This window comes from Lepidochelys kempii, chromosome 7, assembly GCF_965140285.1.
Source record: "Lepidochelys kempii isolate rLepKem1 chromosome 7, rLepKem1.hap1, whole genome shotgun sequence".
Taxonomy (NCBI): domain Eukaryota; kingdom Metazoa; phylum Chordata; order Testudines; family Cheloniidae; genus Lepidochelys; species Lepidochelys kempii.
Genome location: NC_136386.1, coordinates 49,513,477 through 49,531,834, shown reverse-complemented (window position 1 = coordinate 49,531,834; position 18,358 = coordinate 49,513,477). Strand labels below are relative to the sequence as shown.

Sequence of the window (18,358 nt, the reverse complement as noted above, 5' to 3'; positions counted from 1 at the left end):
TGCACTGCAGCATGTTGCTTATATTTCTGAATCTCAGATATACAAAACTTTGTTTAAACTATGATATTTTTCATAGATGTCTACAGGCTTATTGTCATGCTATTTCCACCACAGGTTCTGCTGTCTGTCATTGTTTGTGGAAGGAATTTACCCATCTTTGGAAGTCCACCAGACAGGGAAAGATGTGGGGAGACCCTCGGCCGGCCAACAGAATGGGCCCTTTCCGGTAAGCATTTGAATTTGGAGTTTATATTTCAAGGCTCTTCTTATGTGAAATGTTGAAAGTAACAGGGGCTATGGAGCTCTCTTCTCTGTTTACTGTTTGTCATTACTCACTGCACATCTTGCTATTGTGAAACTGTTTTTGGGTGAGCTATATGACCACTGTGGAGCTACTCTGAGTGGCTCAAATTGCCTGTTTTCTACCACACAAAATGTTCCAGCTTCCTGTAAATTCCTGCTAGTCATTTCTTCTGCAAAGATAGCTGCTTCTAGCATTTCTGCTTCTCCTCCTTGCACCTTTGCTGAACATACACTTAAATTTAATGTAGCCATTGTTAGATAAGGTGTTAATACACATCTGACTTTGACTCTAGAAGCAGTTAAGGCATTTTTAAAGATTATCATGTGGATCCTGTTGGATCTTGGTTTCAACATTTCTTGGTTTCAAACATATCTGCAATTTCACGGCCTTTAAGGTCACTTGTTTGTAGTGAATGGTTAGGGTACTTCCACGCTATTGAGAGAGAAATCTAAGGGAGTACAGCTCAGAATGTGGAATGTACAATAGTGAGACACTTGTGAATGTCATTGTAACAGTCCTTACACTCAAACAAGAAGTATCAACACAATGGAATGTTTCCCTTGCTTACATTCCTCTGGCTGTCATTTAGACCCTATGTTGATATCAGGAAATTGGGGTTAGAAAAAGAGAGGTATCAGGAGCTAGGCTATTTCACTGTTTAGTCACTAGTACTTAGTTCTTTCATTGTCCTTGTTAACTCACTTATTTGTCCAGCCTGAATGAATCTGCTGAGTGTACTTCCTCACAACAGAAATTTACCCCACAGGGTTCTGAGGTAATGAGAATACTTCTGCTGTTTGAGTCAGTAACAAGGAGAGATTGCCAAGAAGTCATTTCCCTACTTGTATGCTTTATATATGAGTAGCTGTATGTGATTTTATTTTACCCTTGAACTAATACTGTTCTGGCTGGTTCTAGATGATGATGCTTTCCTGGTGGTTTTTTTTCCTGTTGAAAATGAACTAGCATAATTCTTTCAAGTGTTGGAGAATTATTTATTTTCCCTTGATCCAAGTTATAATAATTGTTTTGCATTACTGCTTTCAATATATCCATAGATAATTTGACTAAATTCAAATATGTCATCTCACATGTCCATTGGTGAATGCTTCTATCTTTGTGAACTTTAAGGTGAACTTGATTTGCTAAGATTACCGAAGTGGAGATGTCTACTGATTTATCAGGATTTGGGATTGTTCTTTAAAGATTCTTGCTCTATTTCTGTTTACCTTTTAAGTTTTTTAAAAATGCGTGGGAGTCAGACTTGGCTAAAATGAGACAGATTGCTTCATCCCCATAAAACCTATTGGTAATTTGGATGTAGCTTCAGGAAAGAGATCTTGGAGTCATCGTGGATAGTTCTCTGAAGACGTCCATGCAGTGTGCAGCGTCAGTCAAAAAAGCAAACAGGATATTAGGAATCATTAAAAAAGGAATAGAGAATAAGACAGAGAATATCTTATTGCCCTTATATAAATCCATGGTATGCCCACATCTTGAATACTGCATACAGATATGGTCTCCTCATCTCAAAAAAGATACACTGGCATTAGAAAAGGTTCAGAGAAGGGCAACTAAAATGATTAGGGGTTTGGAATGGGTTCCATATGAGGAGAGATTAAAGAGGCTAGGACTTTTCAGCTTGGAAAAGAGGAGACTAAGGGGGATATGATAGAGCTAAATAAAATCATGAGTGGTGTGGAGAAAGTGAATAAGGAAATGTTATTTACTTGTTCCCATAATATAAGAACTAGGGGCCACCAAATGAAATTAATGGGCATCAGGTTTAAAACAAATAAAAGGAAGTTCTTCTTTATACAGTGCAGTTAACCTGTGGAACTCCTTGCCTGAGGAGGTTATGAAGGCTAGGACTATAACAGGGTTTAAAAGAGAACTAAATAAATTCATGGAGGTTAAGTCCATAAATAGCTATTAGCCAGGAGACACCAGTAATGGTGTCTCTAGCCTCTGTCAGAGGGTGGAGATGGATGGCAGGAGAGAGATCACTTGGTCTATTACCTGTTAGGTACGCTCCCTCTGGGGCACCTGGCATTGGCCATTGTCGGCAGACTGGATACTGGGCTGGACGGACCTTTGGTCTGACCAAGTATGGCCATTCTTATGTTATGAAACTACCTCTTGAGAAAAAACGAGGAGTCCTTGTGGCATCGTAAAGACTAACAAATTTATTTGGGCATAAACTTGCGTGGCTAAAACCCACTTCATCAGATGCATGGAGTGAAAAATACAGTAAGCAATATAAATATTACAGCACATGAAAAGATGGGAGTTGCCTTATCAAGTGGGGGGTCAGTGCTAACAAGGCCAATTCAGTTAAGGTGGAAGTGGCCTATTCTCAATAGTTGACAAGAAAGGGTGAATATCAAGAGAGGGAAAATTACTTTTGTAGTGCTAATGAGGCCAATGCAATCAAGGTGGATGTTACCCATTTCCAACAGTTGACAAGAAGGTGTGAGTATCAGTAGAGGGAAAAAGAAAAGGAGGACTTGTGGCACGTTAGAGACTAACAAATTTATTTGAGCATTAGCTTTCGTGAGCTATAGCTCACTTCATTGGATGCATTGCTCAAATAAATTTGTTAGTCTCTAAGGTGCCACAAGTCCTCCTTTTCTTTTTGCGGATACAGACTAACACGGCTGCTACTCTGAAACCTGTCATTAGCAGAGGGGAAATTACTTTTTGTAGTGAGCCATCCACTCCCAGTAGGAGAGCACCAGTAGGAGAGCACTTCAATCTTCCTGGAAACTCAGTAACAGACTTAAGTGGCAATTCTTCAACAAAAAACTTCAAAAACAGACTTCAATGAGAAACTGCAGATCTGGAATTAATTTGCAAACTGGACATCATCAAATTCAGCCTGAATAAAGACTGGGAGTGGATGGGTCACTACAAAAGTAATTTTCCCTCTCTTGATATTCACCCCTTCTTGTCATTTGTTCAGAATAGGTCACTTCCACCTTAATTGAATTGGCCTCGTTAGCACTGACCCCCCCACTTAATAAGGCAACTCCCATCTTTTCATGTGCTGTAATATTTATACTGCTTACTGTATTTTTCACTCCATGCATCTGATGAATATCTTCATTATGTTCAATATCTTCATTAAAGATCTGGAGGATGGTGTGGATTGCACCCTCAGCAAGTTTGCAGATGACACTAAACTGGGAGGAGAGGTAGATACGCTGGAGGATAGGGATAGGATACAGAGGGACCTAGACAAATTAGAGGATTGGGCCAAAAGAAATCTGATGAGGTTCAACAAGGACAAGTGCAGAGTCCTGCACTTAGGATGGAAGAATCCCATGCACCGCTACAGACTAGGGACTGAATGGCTAAGCAGCAGTTCTGCAGAAAAGGACCTGGGGATTACAGTGGACGAGAAGCTGGATATGAGTCAACAGTGTGCCCTTGTTGCCAAGAAGGCCAATGGCATTTTGGGATGTATAAGTAGCGGCATTGCCAGCAGATTGAGGGACGTGATCGTTCCCCTCTATTCAACGTTGGTGAGGCCTCATCTGGAGTACTGTGTCCAGTTTTGGGCCCCACACTACAAGAAGGATGTGGAAAAATTGGAAAGAGTCCAGCGGAGGGCAACAAAAATGATTAGGGGACTGGAACACATGACTTGTGAGGAGAGGCTGAGGGAAGTGGGATTGTTTAGTCTGCAGAAGAAAATAATGAGGGGGGATTTGGTAGCTGCTTTCAACTACCTGAAAGGGGGTTCCAAAGAGGATGGCTCTAGACTGTTCTCAGTGGTAGCAGGTGACAGAACAAGGAGTAATGGTCTCAAGTTGCAGTGGGGGAGGTTTAGGTTGCATATTAGGAAAAACTTTTTCACTAGGAGGGTGGTGAAGCACTGGAATGCGTTACCTAGGGAGGTGGTGGAATCTCCTTCCTTAGATATTTTTAAGGTCAGGCTTGACAAAGCCCTGGCGTGGATGATTTAGTTGGGGATTGAGCAGGGGGTTGGACTAGATGACCTCCTGAGGTCCCTTCCAACCCTGATATTCTGTGATTCTATGAAGTGGGTTTTAGCCCACAAAAGCTTATGCCCAAATAAATTTGTTAGTCTCTAAGCTGCCGCAAGGACTCCTTGTTGTTTTTGCTGATAACAGAGACTAACATGACTACCACTCTGAAACCCACCTCCTTGAGAAAAAACCTCTTTCTGAGTCTCACTGTGCATAGAGAATTAGAGCCCATGGCTTTAGCAACATAAATTAGGTGCCGTTGCTGGGGAACTAGTATGACACAAGCAAGCTACACAGTTTTGAACACTTGACCTTTTCCTAGGAACCTCTGAGCACTCCCAAACTCTTACTGAAGTCAGCGTGAATTGAGAGTGCTCAGCATCTTGCAATATCAGGCCCTAGCAAAGAGGACAAACTATTACACAGCATACTAATTGAGATGACTAGGTAACCTCCACCTCATGACCATTTAGTAAGATAACCTTTTGTATCCGTGCTAAGAGAACCAAAGCAAAATGATGCTCAAGCAAATAGACCACTTCAGGGAGCCTCATCTGGCTCCCTAGCTGCATATAGTGCAGGGTTATGTGGATTGCTATCATCATTAACCCATTAATATTGCAGGTTTTCCCTGTTGAGTGCTTCTAGAAATTGTGGTGAAATGGAAGCATGCAAGTTTACTATTTCACATCTGTCGTATGCTGCCTCATCTTAGACTGCCAAACATCAATGCCTTCTGTGGCTCTTAGAGCTTCGAGAAGAATGTTCTTCTGTGTAGAGCTCAGACTCTGAGCACTTTATGAATAATACTGTCTTTATTTCTACAGTGGGAGCCAAGAAGAAAGGTTTGCTCCCGGGTGGAACAGGGAATACCCTTCTTCCCTTGATAGTCTTGCTCAAGAAAGACACTCTGGCAACTTCTCTGGCAGAGAATCACTTCCTTTTGATATCCAGGCACTCTCAGGCCTTCTCAATCCTCAGTTTGCCAACAGAGAGGAAGCTTCTTTCACCTATGGAGCTAGAGATGGACCTCGGAGTGATTTCAGAGGTGGGGAGGGTCATCATGATTTCAGGAGCAGAGACTTCCCACCGTCTGACTTTCAGAACAGAGACGACTCACAGTTGGACTTCAGGGGCCGGGAACCACCCTCTTCTGAGTTTAGGGGCAGGGAGATGTACTCTGGAGATTTCCAAGATAGGGAGGGGCCCTCTATGGACTTCAGGGGTGGGGATGTTTCTTCTATGGATTATAGAAATAGGGAGGCAAGCCGTATGAGCTATAGGGACAGGGAAGCTCATACCATGGACTATAGAGGCAGAGAGGACCTCCCATCAGACTTCAGGAGCAGGGGTTCATTTGATCTGGACTTCAGAGGTAGAGATGGAGCCCATTCAGACTTCAGGGCAAGGGACATGCCTGAGTTACACTATCGGGGCAGAGAGCATTCCTATTCAGATTTTAGAAACAGGGATGTACCTGACGTGGACTTCAGGGGCATGAGTACCTCTGATCTGGACTTTAGGGACAGGGAGACACAGCCTTCAGATTTCAGAAATAGGCACAAGTCTCGATCTGATCAGGATTTTAGGGGCAGAGACATTGCTCCTACTATGGACTTTACAGACAGGGAGATTCCCCCTGTGGATCAGAATCTTATAGATTTTAGGCGCAGTCAGTCTACTGTACCTTTAACAGACAGAGAGCGATCTGCCTTAAGCACAAACAAGAGAGAAGAGTCCACGCGTGATCTTATTCTAGACAGATCTCCCTTTGGCATCCAGAAAGGAGAGTTTCAACATTCAGAGCTGAGAACGAGAGGAGAAGAGTCCCTTGGAGTGGGTCTTGAAATTGAGTCTTCACTAGATTTCCAGAATAGCCGTGGGCCTCTTCAAGACCGAGATGAGCCACCTCAGACCTTTGCAAATGAGCAGCAGCTTTCTGGTACTGAACATCAAAGATCAGATTCTAGTCTTGTGCTAAAGGGCGAAGGTGGTCTGGATTTCCTCGGAAGACAAGATACTGATTACAGAAACATTGAGTACAGAGATGTAGATCACCGGCTGCCAGGGAGTCAGCTGTTTGATTATGAGCACGGCAAGTCCTTTACAGAAGGAAAACCCAGCAAAGATTCTAGGCAGGATCTTCAGGTATGTGGTTTTGTAAAAACTCTGAATGAGCCAAAACAGATCCTTTTTTATTTAAAGTATGAGAAAAAAGGAGGGGAGGGGTAGTGAAGGAGATTTCCGTCCATATCTTAGGGGTAGCAGTCTTATCCCTGTATAGGTCCTTCCCTGAATGCCTCCTCATCCTCTAGTTTTCTACTCCCACTCATTCCCTCTGTACCACACATTTAATTTAGTCCAAAGTAATATCAAAATAAATAATTCAAGCTATTTTTTAAAATTTCCAAGTATCTCCTGCTTTTAGGAGCACAACAAAACTGTATGTTGGCTTGTCTCACTTTTCTTTAAAATCTTTTAGAGCCCATGATTTTTCCAGGAGTTTGGCCACTTCTTAGCAGTGACTGAGGGTTACTCTGAATGATATCGCATGTAGACAAGTATTTACTGGGACTAAACTGAAATTTCTTTGCGGAATCTAAATGCATTTGAAATAGCTCCAAGTTTGAAAGGCCACAACCAGCCAACATGGCTGCCCATCCCTAAAACATACTGTTGTTGTAAAGAGCTGTTGGAGCCATTCTGCTTATGAATTGTACCCTGCTTTATTTTGTTACTGTTTTATGTCTTACGGACAACTGTGTCTCAATTGTAAAACTATCTTGATTCTGAACTCAAGGACCAAGATTACAGGACCTGCCCCAAAGATGTGAAACCAAGCAAGCTCATTCGGCTAGGGGGAGTGCCTGAAACTGCCACAAAGGATGATGTAAGTGGGTTTTTTTAAATTCCTCCAAAGTTTCTCAAAATCTGTAGCAAAAATATGTAATATCCCAAATGTTGTAAGCAGTTCCCAGCATGGTCTGAAGAACAGAAGAGACTTTTAATTAGAGAAGAGCAACTTTTGTTTCTTTTAAACAAAAAATATAAGCAATTGCCAATCTAAAATGTATTTTCAGGCCTTTTGTGTCCAAGAGGTGGGCAGAGTGCGATTTACACCAGCTTATGATTTTTTCCACATGGAAATCCCAGGTTTTAGAGGTGACCACAGTGCTACTTTTTTCTTGTTGTTGAGACTTTGACTGCGAGTAATGTAGAGGTGACACTCTTGAGTGCTCATAGGTGGGGAAATGTAGTGCACTTTAGCTTGATTGCTTAAGCCTGTCTGGAGGGCCTAAGGCTTTTCACTTCCCTTTCTTTCAGGCTGCCTTATATTCCTGTATTACCTCATCTTTATTCACTTTGTAGCCAGAAAGGGAGTTAGTATGCAAGTGAGCTGCAGGCCGCTCCATGGGCAATAGCTGGGAGGTGCTAAAATAGTATCCTGGAGAGACGGAAAAAACATCTCGTACTACACTTGAGCTTAGTCAAAAAGCCAACACTGGTTGCTAGCCTTCCTCTGTGAGGTGGTAGAAAAAGTTACTTCCACAGAGCTCCAATAGTCAGCCCCAGGGTGTATCTCATGGCAATTCCAGACTGTGAGCCTCTTGCAATGTAGTGCTCTTTAGTTTGGTTATGATTATCAGACTTCTTGAGAATTGTGCCTGAGAACTCCGGTGAGGAACTTACTGTGTCCTGAGATAGTGGGATGTTAGAGGAAATAAAGGCCCAAACAATCTCAAAGGTAACTATCAATCAGTGATTTTAATAGTAATAAATGGCCAGAGAAGTGATTGCAACACATTAAGAAGAAAACACTGAATGGAGAGGTCATTAAAACCTAAATAACTGAGCTCCATGCACCTGAATTCTGTAACGACAGTGTTTCTCTTTAAAAGGCAGTTCTCAGATGATAAGGAGACTCTGTGGGAAAATATGTCACTTTGTAATGGAGTTGGGAATCCAAAACCGACAGAAGTCTTATGAGAGTGTTAGAGAGAGGAAGTAGAGTACAGTAAAAGCTATCTTGCCTTGCTAAAGTAGCCTTGGTTTGGTGTGTGCTGTGGAACTGATGTGGACTCTTGGTTTGTCTCTCTAGATTCTCAACGCTTTCCGAGCGCCTGATGGGACACCTGTGAAAGACTTGCGCCTAAAAGATTATAGTTCAGGTGAGAGAGTTTTTTCAGTGCTTCTGGTCTTAGGGAGCTGGGGTGGGGTTATCAAGAGGCCTTTATCAGACTGGTGCTCACTTATTCTTTTTATTTAAATTGTTTGGTGCCATAATCCTAGGTAGTATGGCCTGAAAATACCTATTGAGTCATCTAAATACTAGTCTATATTCTTGCCGTCTTCAAGATTGATGGCATCAGTCATAGATTTGGTACTTCAGAGTTAAGCACATGTACTACCTGTGCTCTAGCCATGTGTGAGTGACAGAAAGCACCTAAACTGTCTGATGAACTCCTTCAGGAACAAAACCTGTATGCACAGTGGGCAATGTTTGTTCCCTATAGAGGTTACCTGTTAAATCTTTTTATTGGGCAGTCGGTCTTAACCATGAGGTGACTGCACTCTGGAAAAAATTCTATACAAATAGACTTCTCATGAGACCTTGCATCACTGACAAATGTTATTTTTGTAATCCCAAGCTATTGTAGTACATCATAGCTATGAAACACAGGTCAAAATGTAACTTTATATATATGTGTGTGTGTGTGTGTGTCTATATCTATAGACACACACACCAGACCCTCGCTAGAGCACACGTCTATATAGCGCGAATTCGCATATAATGCGGTCACGGCCATGGATCCCAAATTTAATTACTTTAATTGCAATTCATTTTAACGCGGTAGTGCATATGGATCCCAAATCCCACGTTGTAACGAGGGTCCGGTGTATATGTATGTATACACAAGTACCAGATTCTGGATTAGGATGGCTTTCCTCTTATCAAAGGATGACTTTTTTTTCATCTTCCTGGTTCACTTTTTTGTGCTTCTGACATGTATTCACAAGACTTGCAGGGTTCCTTTCTAGGTGGAAAAAAAGGTGTCGAAACAAGGAAGTGCAATGGTAGGGAATGAGGGATGATTCCTGGGGATGTTGTTAGAATTACAATAGAAAGAAAATTCTGGATACAATGGGAAACCATCTGAAAGCATCTCTCCCTGCTCTGATGATACTGAACAGCTTCTGCTCCAAAGTGAATTTTTCATTTTACAAACCCTTAAAAGAAGGAGACTCTTGTGTTTTTATTTAAAAACAAACAAACAAAAAAAAATGTAAAGTTTCTATGCTGGACATTGCATTGTACCATTGCTGGTCTGGGTTACTTGCTGGATAGTTGTAATGCCTGGGGTCAATGCATTACTTATTTACAATTAAACCTGGAACAAAAGAGTATTTCACAAAGGGAAAGCTTTAATTACATTTTTGGTTCTGAGCAGCTGTCAAAGGAGTGCCTCCATCTTTCCTCAGTCCCTTGAACGAACGAATGTCCCATAGTGATGTCACCTGCTTTTGCCTAACAAGCAGGATTCACTGAGGATATGGGTAGTGCCTCTCTGCTCCCTTCCATCCTCCTTGAGTGTAACACAGCGTGGCTAACATCAAGCTTATGAAATTAATACAGTGCAACACCACAATTATCAAGCATTATATTTGTACACAGAGACAAGCTGGGTGGGGTAATATGTTTTGGTTTTTTTTTAACCTCACCCACCTTGTCTCTCTAATGTCTTGGACCAACACAGCTACAACACTGCATGTTTGTACATATACAGACATGGTTCTGTCTAATACTCTTTCTCAGGAGTATGATGTTCCTTCTCAGTAAAAAATGAATTCCAACCTGGGCTTCTCTTCACAAGTCTTGCACCTCCAATCAATTTGGATGTATGGTTAGGCTTTTGGTAGAGAGCTATTGCCCCACAGTTTCCAGAGGTGTCCAGATGTGGGCGGTAATGTCTGAAGCTGCATGCTGAGGCCTTAATGCCCACTGATGGTTATTCTTTAACCCAAGAAGTGCAAATTTCCCTTATACTCTGTAAATGAAATGTTCTGTTTCAGTTGTCATGTCATCATCTTAGCAAGAAATGTATTTCTGTTAATTTAAAATAGTAGTAAATACTTTTTTGGGGAGGGAAAGGGTTGACATTTTAAAAAGTAGCTTATGTTCTGTGGGCTACTTAAAATTGTTGCTTGACTCTGTGTCAGCTAGTTTGATTGGTCAGTAGCCCTGCTTCCTATTGACTTGTCTGCAGTAGTGCAGAATTATTCATAGTCCACATAACCATGCTTTAGCCAGATGCATTGTTTTGACAATCCAAAGATTTGAGATTCGATACAAAACAAAATATGTTGTTGTAACATGCCTGAGAATTTAAATACCAGTCAGGAATCTCAGAAGTTATGTAACTTATCACATCAGTAACTTTCCTTTGTGTATGTGTGTGACAACAAAGTAACTTTCTAAAAATGTGGAAAACATCTTTTCCTGATCAGGTAACTAAAAAGGTGAAAGCTTACTTAAACCCAACTTAAAAAAATTGAGCTGAGAAACAGAAAAACTGAGCTCAAAGTTTAGTTTTTCTGAAAAGTTAAGTGTGTTTGGAAGTAGGAGCCCTGTTTGGAAGATTGGGACTCTACTACTGCAGTAATGGTGTGTGTGCTTAAATATGCATACAATCAAAGGCAACATCATGCTGCAAATTTCATCATGGAAGGTGCTAGGTAATACACCTATGCACACCAGCTATATTGATTATTTTGGTGAAAAAAAAGACAACATAGTTCAAAAGAGCTAGTGCTAAGTCCGTCTATGCGTGGGTAAGAGTGCAACGTCTGTGTCAACACAGCAAGAACTATATATTATTTTAATGTTATTAATGAGTCTAATTGTGCACTTCATGTTGGCAATGTGTCTTGGAGAGAAGGAGGACTGCAGATATTGGGGAAAGGAAGTGGCCAATAACTAACAACACTCAGTGTGGAATAAATGTCCCATAATTAGTGTTCAGAACAGTTTAATGACTGTTAAGCTCTTTTTATCATATGTAGGGCCCTACCAAATTCACTGTCCATTTTGGTCAATTTCACAGACATAGGATTTCAAAAATCATAAATTTCATGACTTCAGCTATTTAAATCTGAAATTTTATGGTGTTGTAATTGTAGGGGTCCTGACCCGAAAAGGAGTTTTGTGTGTGTGTGGAGGGGATTTGCGATGTTATTGTTGTGGGGGTTGTGGTACTGCCACCTTTACTTCTGGGCTGCTGCCTGCAGAGTTGGGCCCTCAGTCAGCAGCCACCACTCTTTGGCCGCCCAGCTCTGAAGGCAGCAGCACAGAAATAAGGTTGTGATGGTATGGTATTGCGACCCTTATTTCTGCACTGCTGCTGGCGGGGCGCTGTCTTCAGAGCTGGGTGCCCAGCCAACAGCCGCTGCACTCCGGCTGCCCAGTTCTGAAGGCAGCACAGAAGTCAGGGTGGCAATACTGTGACCCCCCTGCAACTCCCTTTTGGGTCAAGACCCCGAGTTTAAGAAACACTGCTCTCCCCCGTGAAATCTGTATAGTATAGGGTAAAAGCAAACAAGACCAGATTTCACAGGGGGAGACCAGATTTCATGGTCCGGGATGCGTTTTTCATGACCGTGAATTTGTTAGGGCCCTAATCTTATTTTATTACGCTGAGTCTTGCTGTGTGACTTTTTTCAAGACTAATTTGACAAAATGTGTTTTACAGTAGTTAGTCTTTCTCTGAGATTAGTAGTTTGATTAATTTATATAAGCCTATAAAGATGCATTTTTAACAATGATGCATGTGCATTAAGGGAAAAACATTTTAATCTCTGCACTTGCTGATCTTTCAGTACTGTTTCTGACACAATGGTGCGTGATTTTGATGTGCATATGGGCTATCTACCCTTTAGACAGTTTGGCCTAAGAGGCATACAAACAGTAAAACAATTATCTGGGTTTAAAAAAAAGTAGAGAAACTAATCAAGAGAACTGGCTTAACTACTATATTATGAGTTCACCTGACTTTAACCCAAGAACCCAGGACATTCACAGATTTGTGTTAGACGTCTAATATTCAGACCAAATATGTTCTATCTTATGAGCTTCCATATGTTTACGTGGTTTAAGTTGGACCTCTAACTTTTGGGCTAATGCGTGTACCTACATGTTAGAGGTACCAAGAAAATTTGTTCGGACAGTTTTGGGTTTTTTTTGTATCCCCCCCCACCATAATCATGTGTGATAATATCATCAAAAATAAGTACATTAATAGTTTAGATTGTTGTCTCTTCCTCTGGCTGTACCTTTTTGGAGGGTATCAGTTGCCAGCTCAGTTAATGTCTTGAGAATGGTGTCTGTAGTGTTTTCTCAAGAGTTAGAAGCCATTTTGCTCTGAAACCCCTTCTTCTTGTTCTGATAAGTATGCATTCCCAGTCAGAGTGAAAGATGAGCTGCCTTTTTGGTAGATACTAGTGATTTGCTTATGAAAGCCTTGTGAGAAGTGGTTATGTAATTGACTAATAGCTCCCTTTTCTCCATTCAGAATAACTTGATCTCCAGTGGCCCAGAAGGGGTCAAGGTTTTCAAGGACACCTAACCTTGTGTGTTGTATGTGGTGGAGCTTTTAATCATGTGTGAAATGCCACTGGACCAGTTTTGTCATGTGCTTCGCTTCTTCCCATGTTACTTCCTGTAAATTTGACATGATGCTGCCACTGCCAGAAAAGTTTGAAGGTCTTCAAGGGATCTCACATGAACACAACTCTTCACTTTATAAACTTGCTTGTACTTTAAAACCCAGACATAGCTCCTCCAAACTTTTTTCTTCAATCTTTATTTCTATTTTTCTAGGTAGGGTTTAAACATAAAACAAAGAGACTGAGAAATGATCTTGTGTGTCCAGTGTGCACAGAACGTTTAGGATCACTGTATGTATGCCCTGCCCACCAGAGGGTGAGGAGCTGTCTTTATTTTGAAGGGCCTTTGGCTGCCTATTATGAGTCATGTTACTTTAAGAAACACTGCACCAGTATTTGCCAAATACAAAGACAAACCAAAGTTATGAATGAGAGCATGAGGTGGGCTATACTCCACCATCCTCAGCCTTCTGTTCAAGTGAATTGTTCCTCTGGAAACTCTCTGAGGTGGAAAGAGCTTGGAAGGGTCTGTTTTTCAACTGAGATTCGTGCTAGGGTTGGTACCGACGGTTGGGGAAGCTGTTTAGGGGAAATGAGCTTCAAGGAGAGGTTGCTGGTAGACCTGTGAGGATGTGCCAGCTTACTCTACGAGCGCATCTGGGGAGCCAAGAGGAGTTCTTCCCGGGCTGGGAGACCCTTGCGGAGGATGGACACATTGGCCGAGGTGGAGAACGGAGCGCCCAGAGAGGAGTCCTGTGAAGCGGAGCTGGAGGGATCAGGTGAGCCAGGGTGGAGGTAGTATTGGTAGAGGGAGAAGTGAGGTCTACAGCAGCCTATTTAAGTACATTTTAAATGATTTCTGCATAGAAATGTTGGGAAGCAGGGAGACTTGGGGTTTGAATGAATCCCCCCCTTTTTTTTTATCAAGGAGATCCTATAAATGTTTCCTTTGAGAACTTGTGGAAAGATGAAGTGAAGGGAAGTTCCTGAGGGCACTGTATAGTGAGAGCTGGGAATACCTTTTTAATTGGGTAGTAATACAGGGCTGACTTGGGTGCAGGGAGCGGGGCTGACTAGATTTGTATTAGAGGTAGGGAGCATCCCAGAAATGTATCTGAGGACAGACACTGCTGTGGCAGACCTATGATCCTAAGGGCCCCTGTGTATTTGTGATGCAAGAACTGGACAAGGGTGTCATGGAAGGACTGAGCACCAGAGCTGGGGGGGATGGAGGGGACACTTGTGCCATGATACCAGAGGCATGATCTTAGTCTTCAGAGCAGGGGGGAAACAAGAGAGGTGTCATCCCTGCCAGTAGGAGGAGGAAGAGGGACCAGTTGAGTGCAAGTGTCCAATTGTGGAGGATAGGAAATTTGTATTGGCCAATAACAATAGTGCTGTGTAGGGAATTAATGGTATTACCTTACAATGTGCATGACCTCTTTTAGAAGCTGCTTGTTAATAGCAGCTGTTCTATTATATTTTAATATTTTTGGAATAATTTTTGGTTTTGATGAGTGCCATCAGCACCAAAGACCATTTCCCATTACCTTTTTTCATAGGCGCTGAATCCTTTCCCTCTTTAACCCTTTTGTCTCATTTTTAGTGACTTTTGCAGCTCTTTCCCTTGTTTGTGTCCCTTGAGTACTGCTCTGTAGTCCAGTCAGCAAGGGAGTGATATTAACGTAGCCGCTTTCCTTCCCTGGAATCAAGCACGCCAATTTGTGTTTGATCTCCATAGCCCTGCAGAAATGGCATGGCAGGTGGACAGTACGTGCACTGCCGCCGTGTCCTTGGCTCCATTCCACACCAGTTGTTTAACACAGTTCTTCCTGGTACTTGACCCAGGAATTTAACTTCGCACTCATTCTGGCTAAGCTTTGTCACATTGGAATCCCATTTACGTTTCAATTTGTAGGCTCCACAGGCAAACTAAAAAGGGGATTCTTCCTGGTGCAGTCTATCCCGTATATCAGAGCAGTGGATGGTTAGCGTCAGAAATATTTCAGTAGATGTCTGTTAAAATTGTGTTCTGTGTGTAAGGCTTATTCACTTGGTAAGAGCTCATGGTAGGTCTAGTAGTTAACACCTTGTCAGTGGGGATTTTATATATTTCTTTCTTGGACTGAGCATCCCCACGTTGGGTCATAAGCTCTCCATTTTCCTCATCCAGGGAGCATGCGAAGGGAGAGTGGTCTCTCTCTACATTAAAGTAGAGCTCTTGCTTGTTATGTCCTGAGGACTTTGTTGTCCCTTCACTTTGGCGTACTCTTTTCCAATATAACCTAATCCCAGATCCCTCATAGCAGCCATGATTGTAGTTGGAGGGACATGGCAGCTTCCTTAAACTGCTGCCTTGCATTATCACAGCCTGCCGGTGCTGGTGAAATTGCACAAGGCATTGCTGCACTTTCCTGTCCCACCACCTCTCAAAGGCTCCAAGTACCACCACTCTGACACTGCTAGCCCCACAATACCCATATTTGCAAGCTCACATACCCTACATAGCATCGCAAGGCAAGATGATGGTCTGGGTAGTGGGGATTGTTTGGGAGGAGGTGGGGGGCAGGATCATACTAAACTGAAGCCTTTTGTTGTTTCCTTTCAGGAGTGACTCGACCCCCTCAGGCTAATCCTCTGGAAGTGTGGATTTGTGGCCACACAGTGGTGACCTCACTGTGGAAGAGGGGTTGGTGCCATCCATATGGAGCACGATTAGGGATAGACCCCATCAGGGCTCATGTATCGTGGTTGGGTACGAAGGACATGCTATGGGATGAGTTGTTGTCTCTAATACAGTCTGTCGTGCAGAGGGGTGTTTTGCCTGATGTGATAATTATACACTTAGGGGAAAATGACTTGGCTCACCAATCAAGGCTGGGCTTAATCAAGAGCATGAAAAATGACCTTACAACGTTGTGTTCAATGTTTCCCAAGACAAAGATTGTGTGGTCCACTCTACTGCCTAGGACATGGCCAGTGTTAGACAAACCCCCAGGAGTTGTAGAGAAGTCCAGGAAGATGATTATTAAGGAACTCTCCAAATTTTGCAGCATGTTTGGGATCTCAGTTTTAAGGCATGACCAGATTATGTATTCTTCCCCGGAGCTGTTCAGCCCAGATGGTGTTCACCTGTCAGAGATCGGGGAAGGTATTTTCAATGCCAGCCTACGAGAAGCAATTGAATCTTGTTTGTAGCCAGCTAGAGTGGCCAGGACCAAAGCATTGGTCCTTGCTGAACAGTAATACTGGCTCTTGTTGGTCCTTCCAGCTGGATGGACAATTGGCTTTTGACAAGTCTGCTGTAGTAGTCCACCTCTTTCCAGTAGAAGGCATTCCCTGGGACTTTATCCTCACCCAGGGAGGTGTCTGGGAGGTAGGCAATGGATTGTTGATAGACTCTGTGCAGAGGTACTTGACTAACTGATTAGCCCTGCTACAGAGAACGATTTATACAACAACCCTGAAATGCAGCAGCAGACAAGGCTGTCCATAAAACACTGTCACAGCTTTTTGCGACACGTTTTTGGAATACAGCTGTGCTCAACCTTTTCACCTCCCCAGCACAAAATCTGAAACTTCCTATTCCCTTCATGAGTCAGCAGTCTGCCTGCGTTAACATTTCTTATTGAATTAGTTTCTTTCCTACATGAGTTAGTAAAAATCTCCCATCACAGATCATTTGATAAGTATGAGATGATAAAGTGTTTAGTAGCATTTTAATTCAGGGCTCCTGTTCTGCCCCCATTTTGCCTCATAAGCAGCTTCCAACCCTCTTATGGAATTTTTTATTGATGGTCCCTGCTCTTTATTAGAATCTGGGATATTCTGTGTATATACTGTTGTAATATTTTGTCCTTAATAAAGCTGAAACGTACAACCTTTCAATATTGTGGCTTTTTTCCCCTCCCACGGGATCAAGTCTTTAGGCTGTGACCCTTCACAGCAAGGAGAAGTGTTGTCCCTTTCAGGGTACTTAGCAGCTTTGACTGTTTTAGTCCCTCTAGGCTGAAGGGGTTGGGGCTTCTCCAGTGAAGGGGCAAGAGGGGTCAACCCCTCTTGCCTCTTTGGACTGGGTCATTTCTGCATGCCCTCTCTCAAAGGATGAACTGGTTGTAGTTTAAGGATAAAATTGTTTTAATCTGTATGATATGTTATGTTTGCCTTCATATTTCTAAAAGTTTTTGGTATCTCTTTTGGCATCAGTGCCTTTCTGTTGGTGCAGCATTGTTGTTTATTGTATTTTGAAAAGGAGTACTTGTGGCACCTTAGAGACTAACCAATTTATTTGAGCATGAGCTTTCGTGAGCTACAGCTCACTTCATCAGATGCATACAGTGGAAACTGCAGTAGACATTATATACACACAGAGACCATGAAACAATACCCCCTCCCACCCCACTGTCCTGCTGGTAATAGCTTACCTAAAGTGATCATCAAGTTGGGCCATTTCCAGCACAAATCCAGGTTTTCTCACCCTCCACCCCCTCACCCCCCCCCACAAACTCACTCTCCTGCTGGTAATAGCCCATCCAGAGTGACCACTCTCTTCACAATGTGTGTGATGATCAAGGTGGGCCATTTCCTGCACAAATCCAGGTTCTCTCACCCCCCTCCAAAAACCACACACACAAACTGTATGTGTATGGGGGTGGGGGGAGGGGTAAGAAAACCTGGATTTGTGCTGGAAATGGCCCACCTTGATTATCATGCACATTGTAGGGAGAGTGGTCACTTTTGATAAGCTATTACCAGCAGGAGAGTGAGTTTGTGTGTGTGGTTTTTTGGAGGGGGGTGAGGGAGTGAGAGAACCTGGATTTGTGCTGGAAATGACCCACCTTGATTATCATACACATTGTGAAGAGAGTGGTCACTTTGGATGGGCTATTACCAGCAGGAGAGTGAGTTTATGTGGGGGGGTGGGGCAGAGGGTGAGAGAACCTGGATATGTGCTGGAAATGGCCCAACTTGATGATCACTTTAGATAAGCTATTACCAGCAGGACAGTGGGGTGGGAGGGAGTATTGTTTCATGGTCTCTGTGGGTATATAATGTCTACTGCAGTTTCCACTGTATGCATCCGATGAAGTGAGCTGTAGCTCACGAAAGCTCATGCTCAAATAAATTGGTTAGTCTCTAAGGTGCCACAAGTCCTCCTTTTCTTTTTGCAAAGACAGACTAACACGGCTGTTACTCTGAAACCTGTCATTGTATTTTGAGTGTGTGTGGTGCTACCCTTTCAGTACAGAGGGGGCAGTAACTTATTTATCATTAATAAAGTGGTAGATTTTTACCTTGCAAAGAGTTTATGGTTTTGTATTCTCAGTCTACAGTGGTTGGGAAATAGGACCTGGTTTATTTACTTTTTTATATTTTATTGATTTTCCTTTCCTCCAAAATA

The 18,358-nt window shown here is 42.5% G+C and overlaps 1 protein-coding gene and 1 long non-coding RNA gene across 6 annotated transcripts in view; both read left to right on the top strand.

The window, feature by feature from the left end:
• RBM6 (RNA binding motif protein 6) overlaps positions 1–18,358 on the top strand; it is a 144,180-nt gene that overhangs the window by 17,420 nt on the left and 108,402 nt on the right. For all 5 annotated transcript variants that reach the window (XM_073352605.2, XM_073352606.1, XM_078853743.1 and 2 more), the window contains exons 2-5: positions 115–226; positions 5,124–6,444; positions 7,097–7,186; positions 8,396–8,465. In XM_073352605.2, the coding sequence (XP_073208706.1) occupies positions 183–226; positions 5,124–6,444; positions 7,097–7,186; positions 8,396–8,465 (1,525 nt within the window). In that variant the 5' untranslated portion in view covers positions 115–182. The remainder of the gene's footprint in view (positions 1–114; positions 227–5,123; positions 6,445–7,096; positions 7,187–8,395; positions 8,466–18,358) is intronic.
• LOC140914558 (uncharacterized) lies at positions 8,497–16,845 on the top strand. Its single transcript, XR_012159894.2, has 2 exons — positions 8,497–13,736; positions 15,566–16,845. It is a non-coding gene; the product is annotated as an uncharacterized LOC140914558 (long non-coding RNA).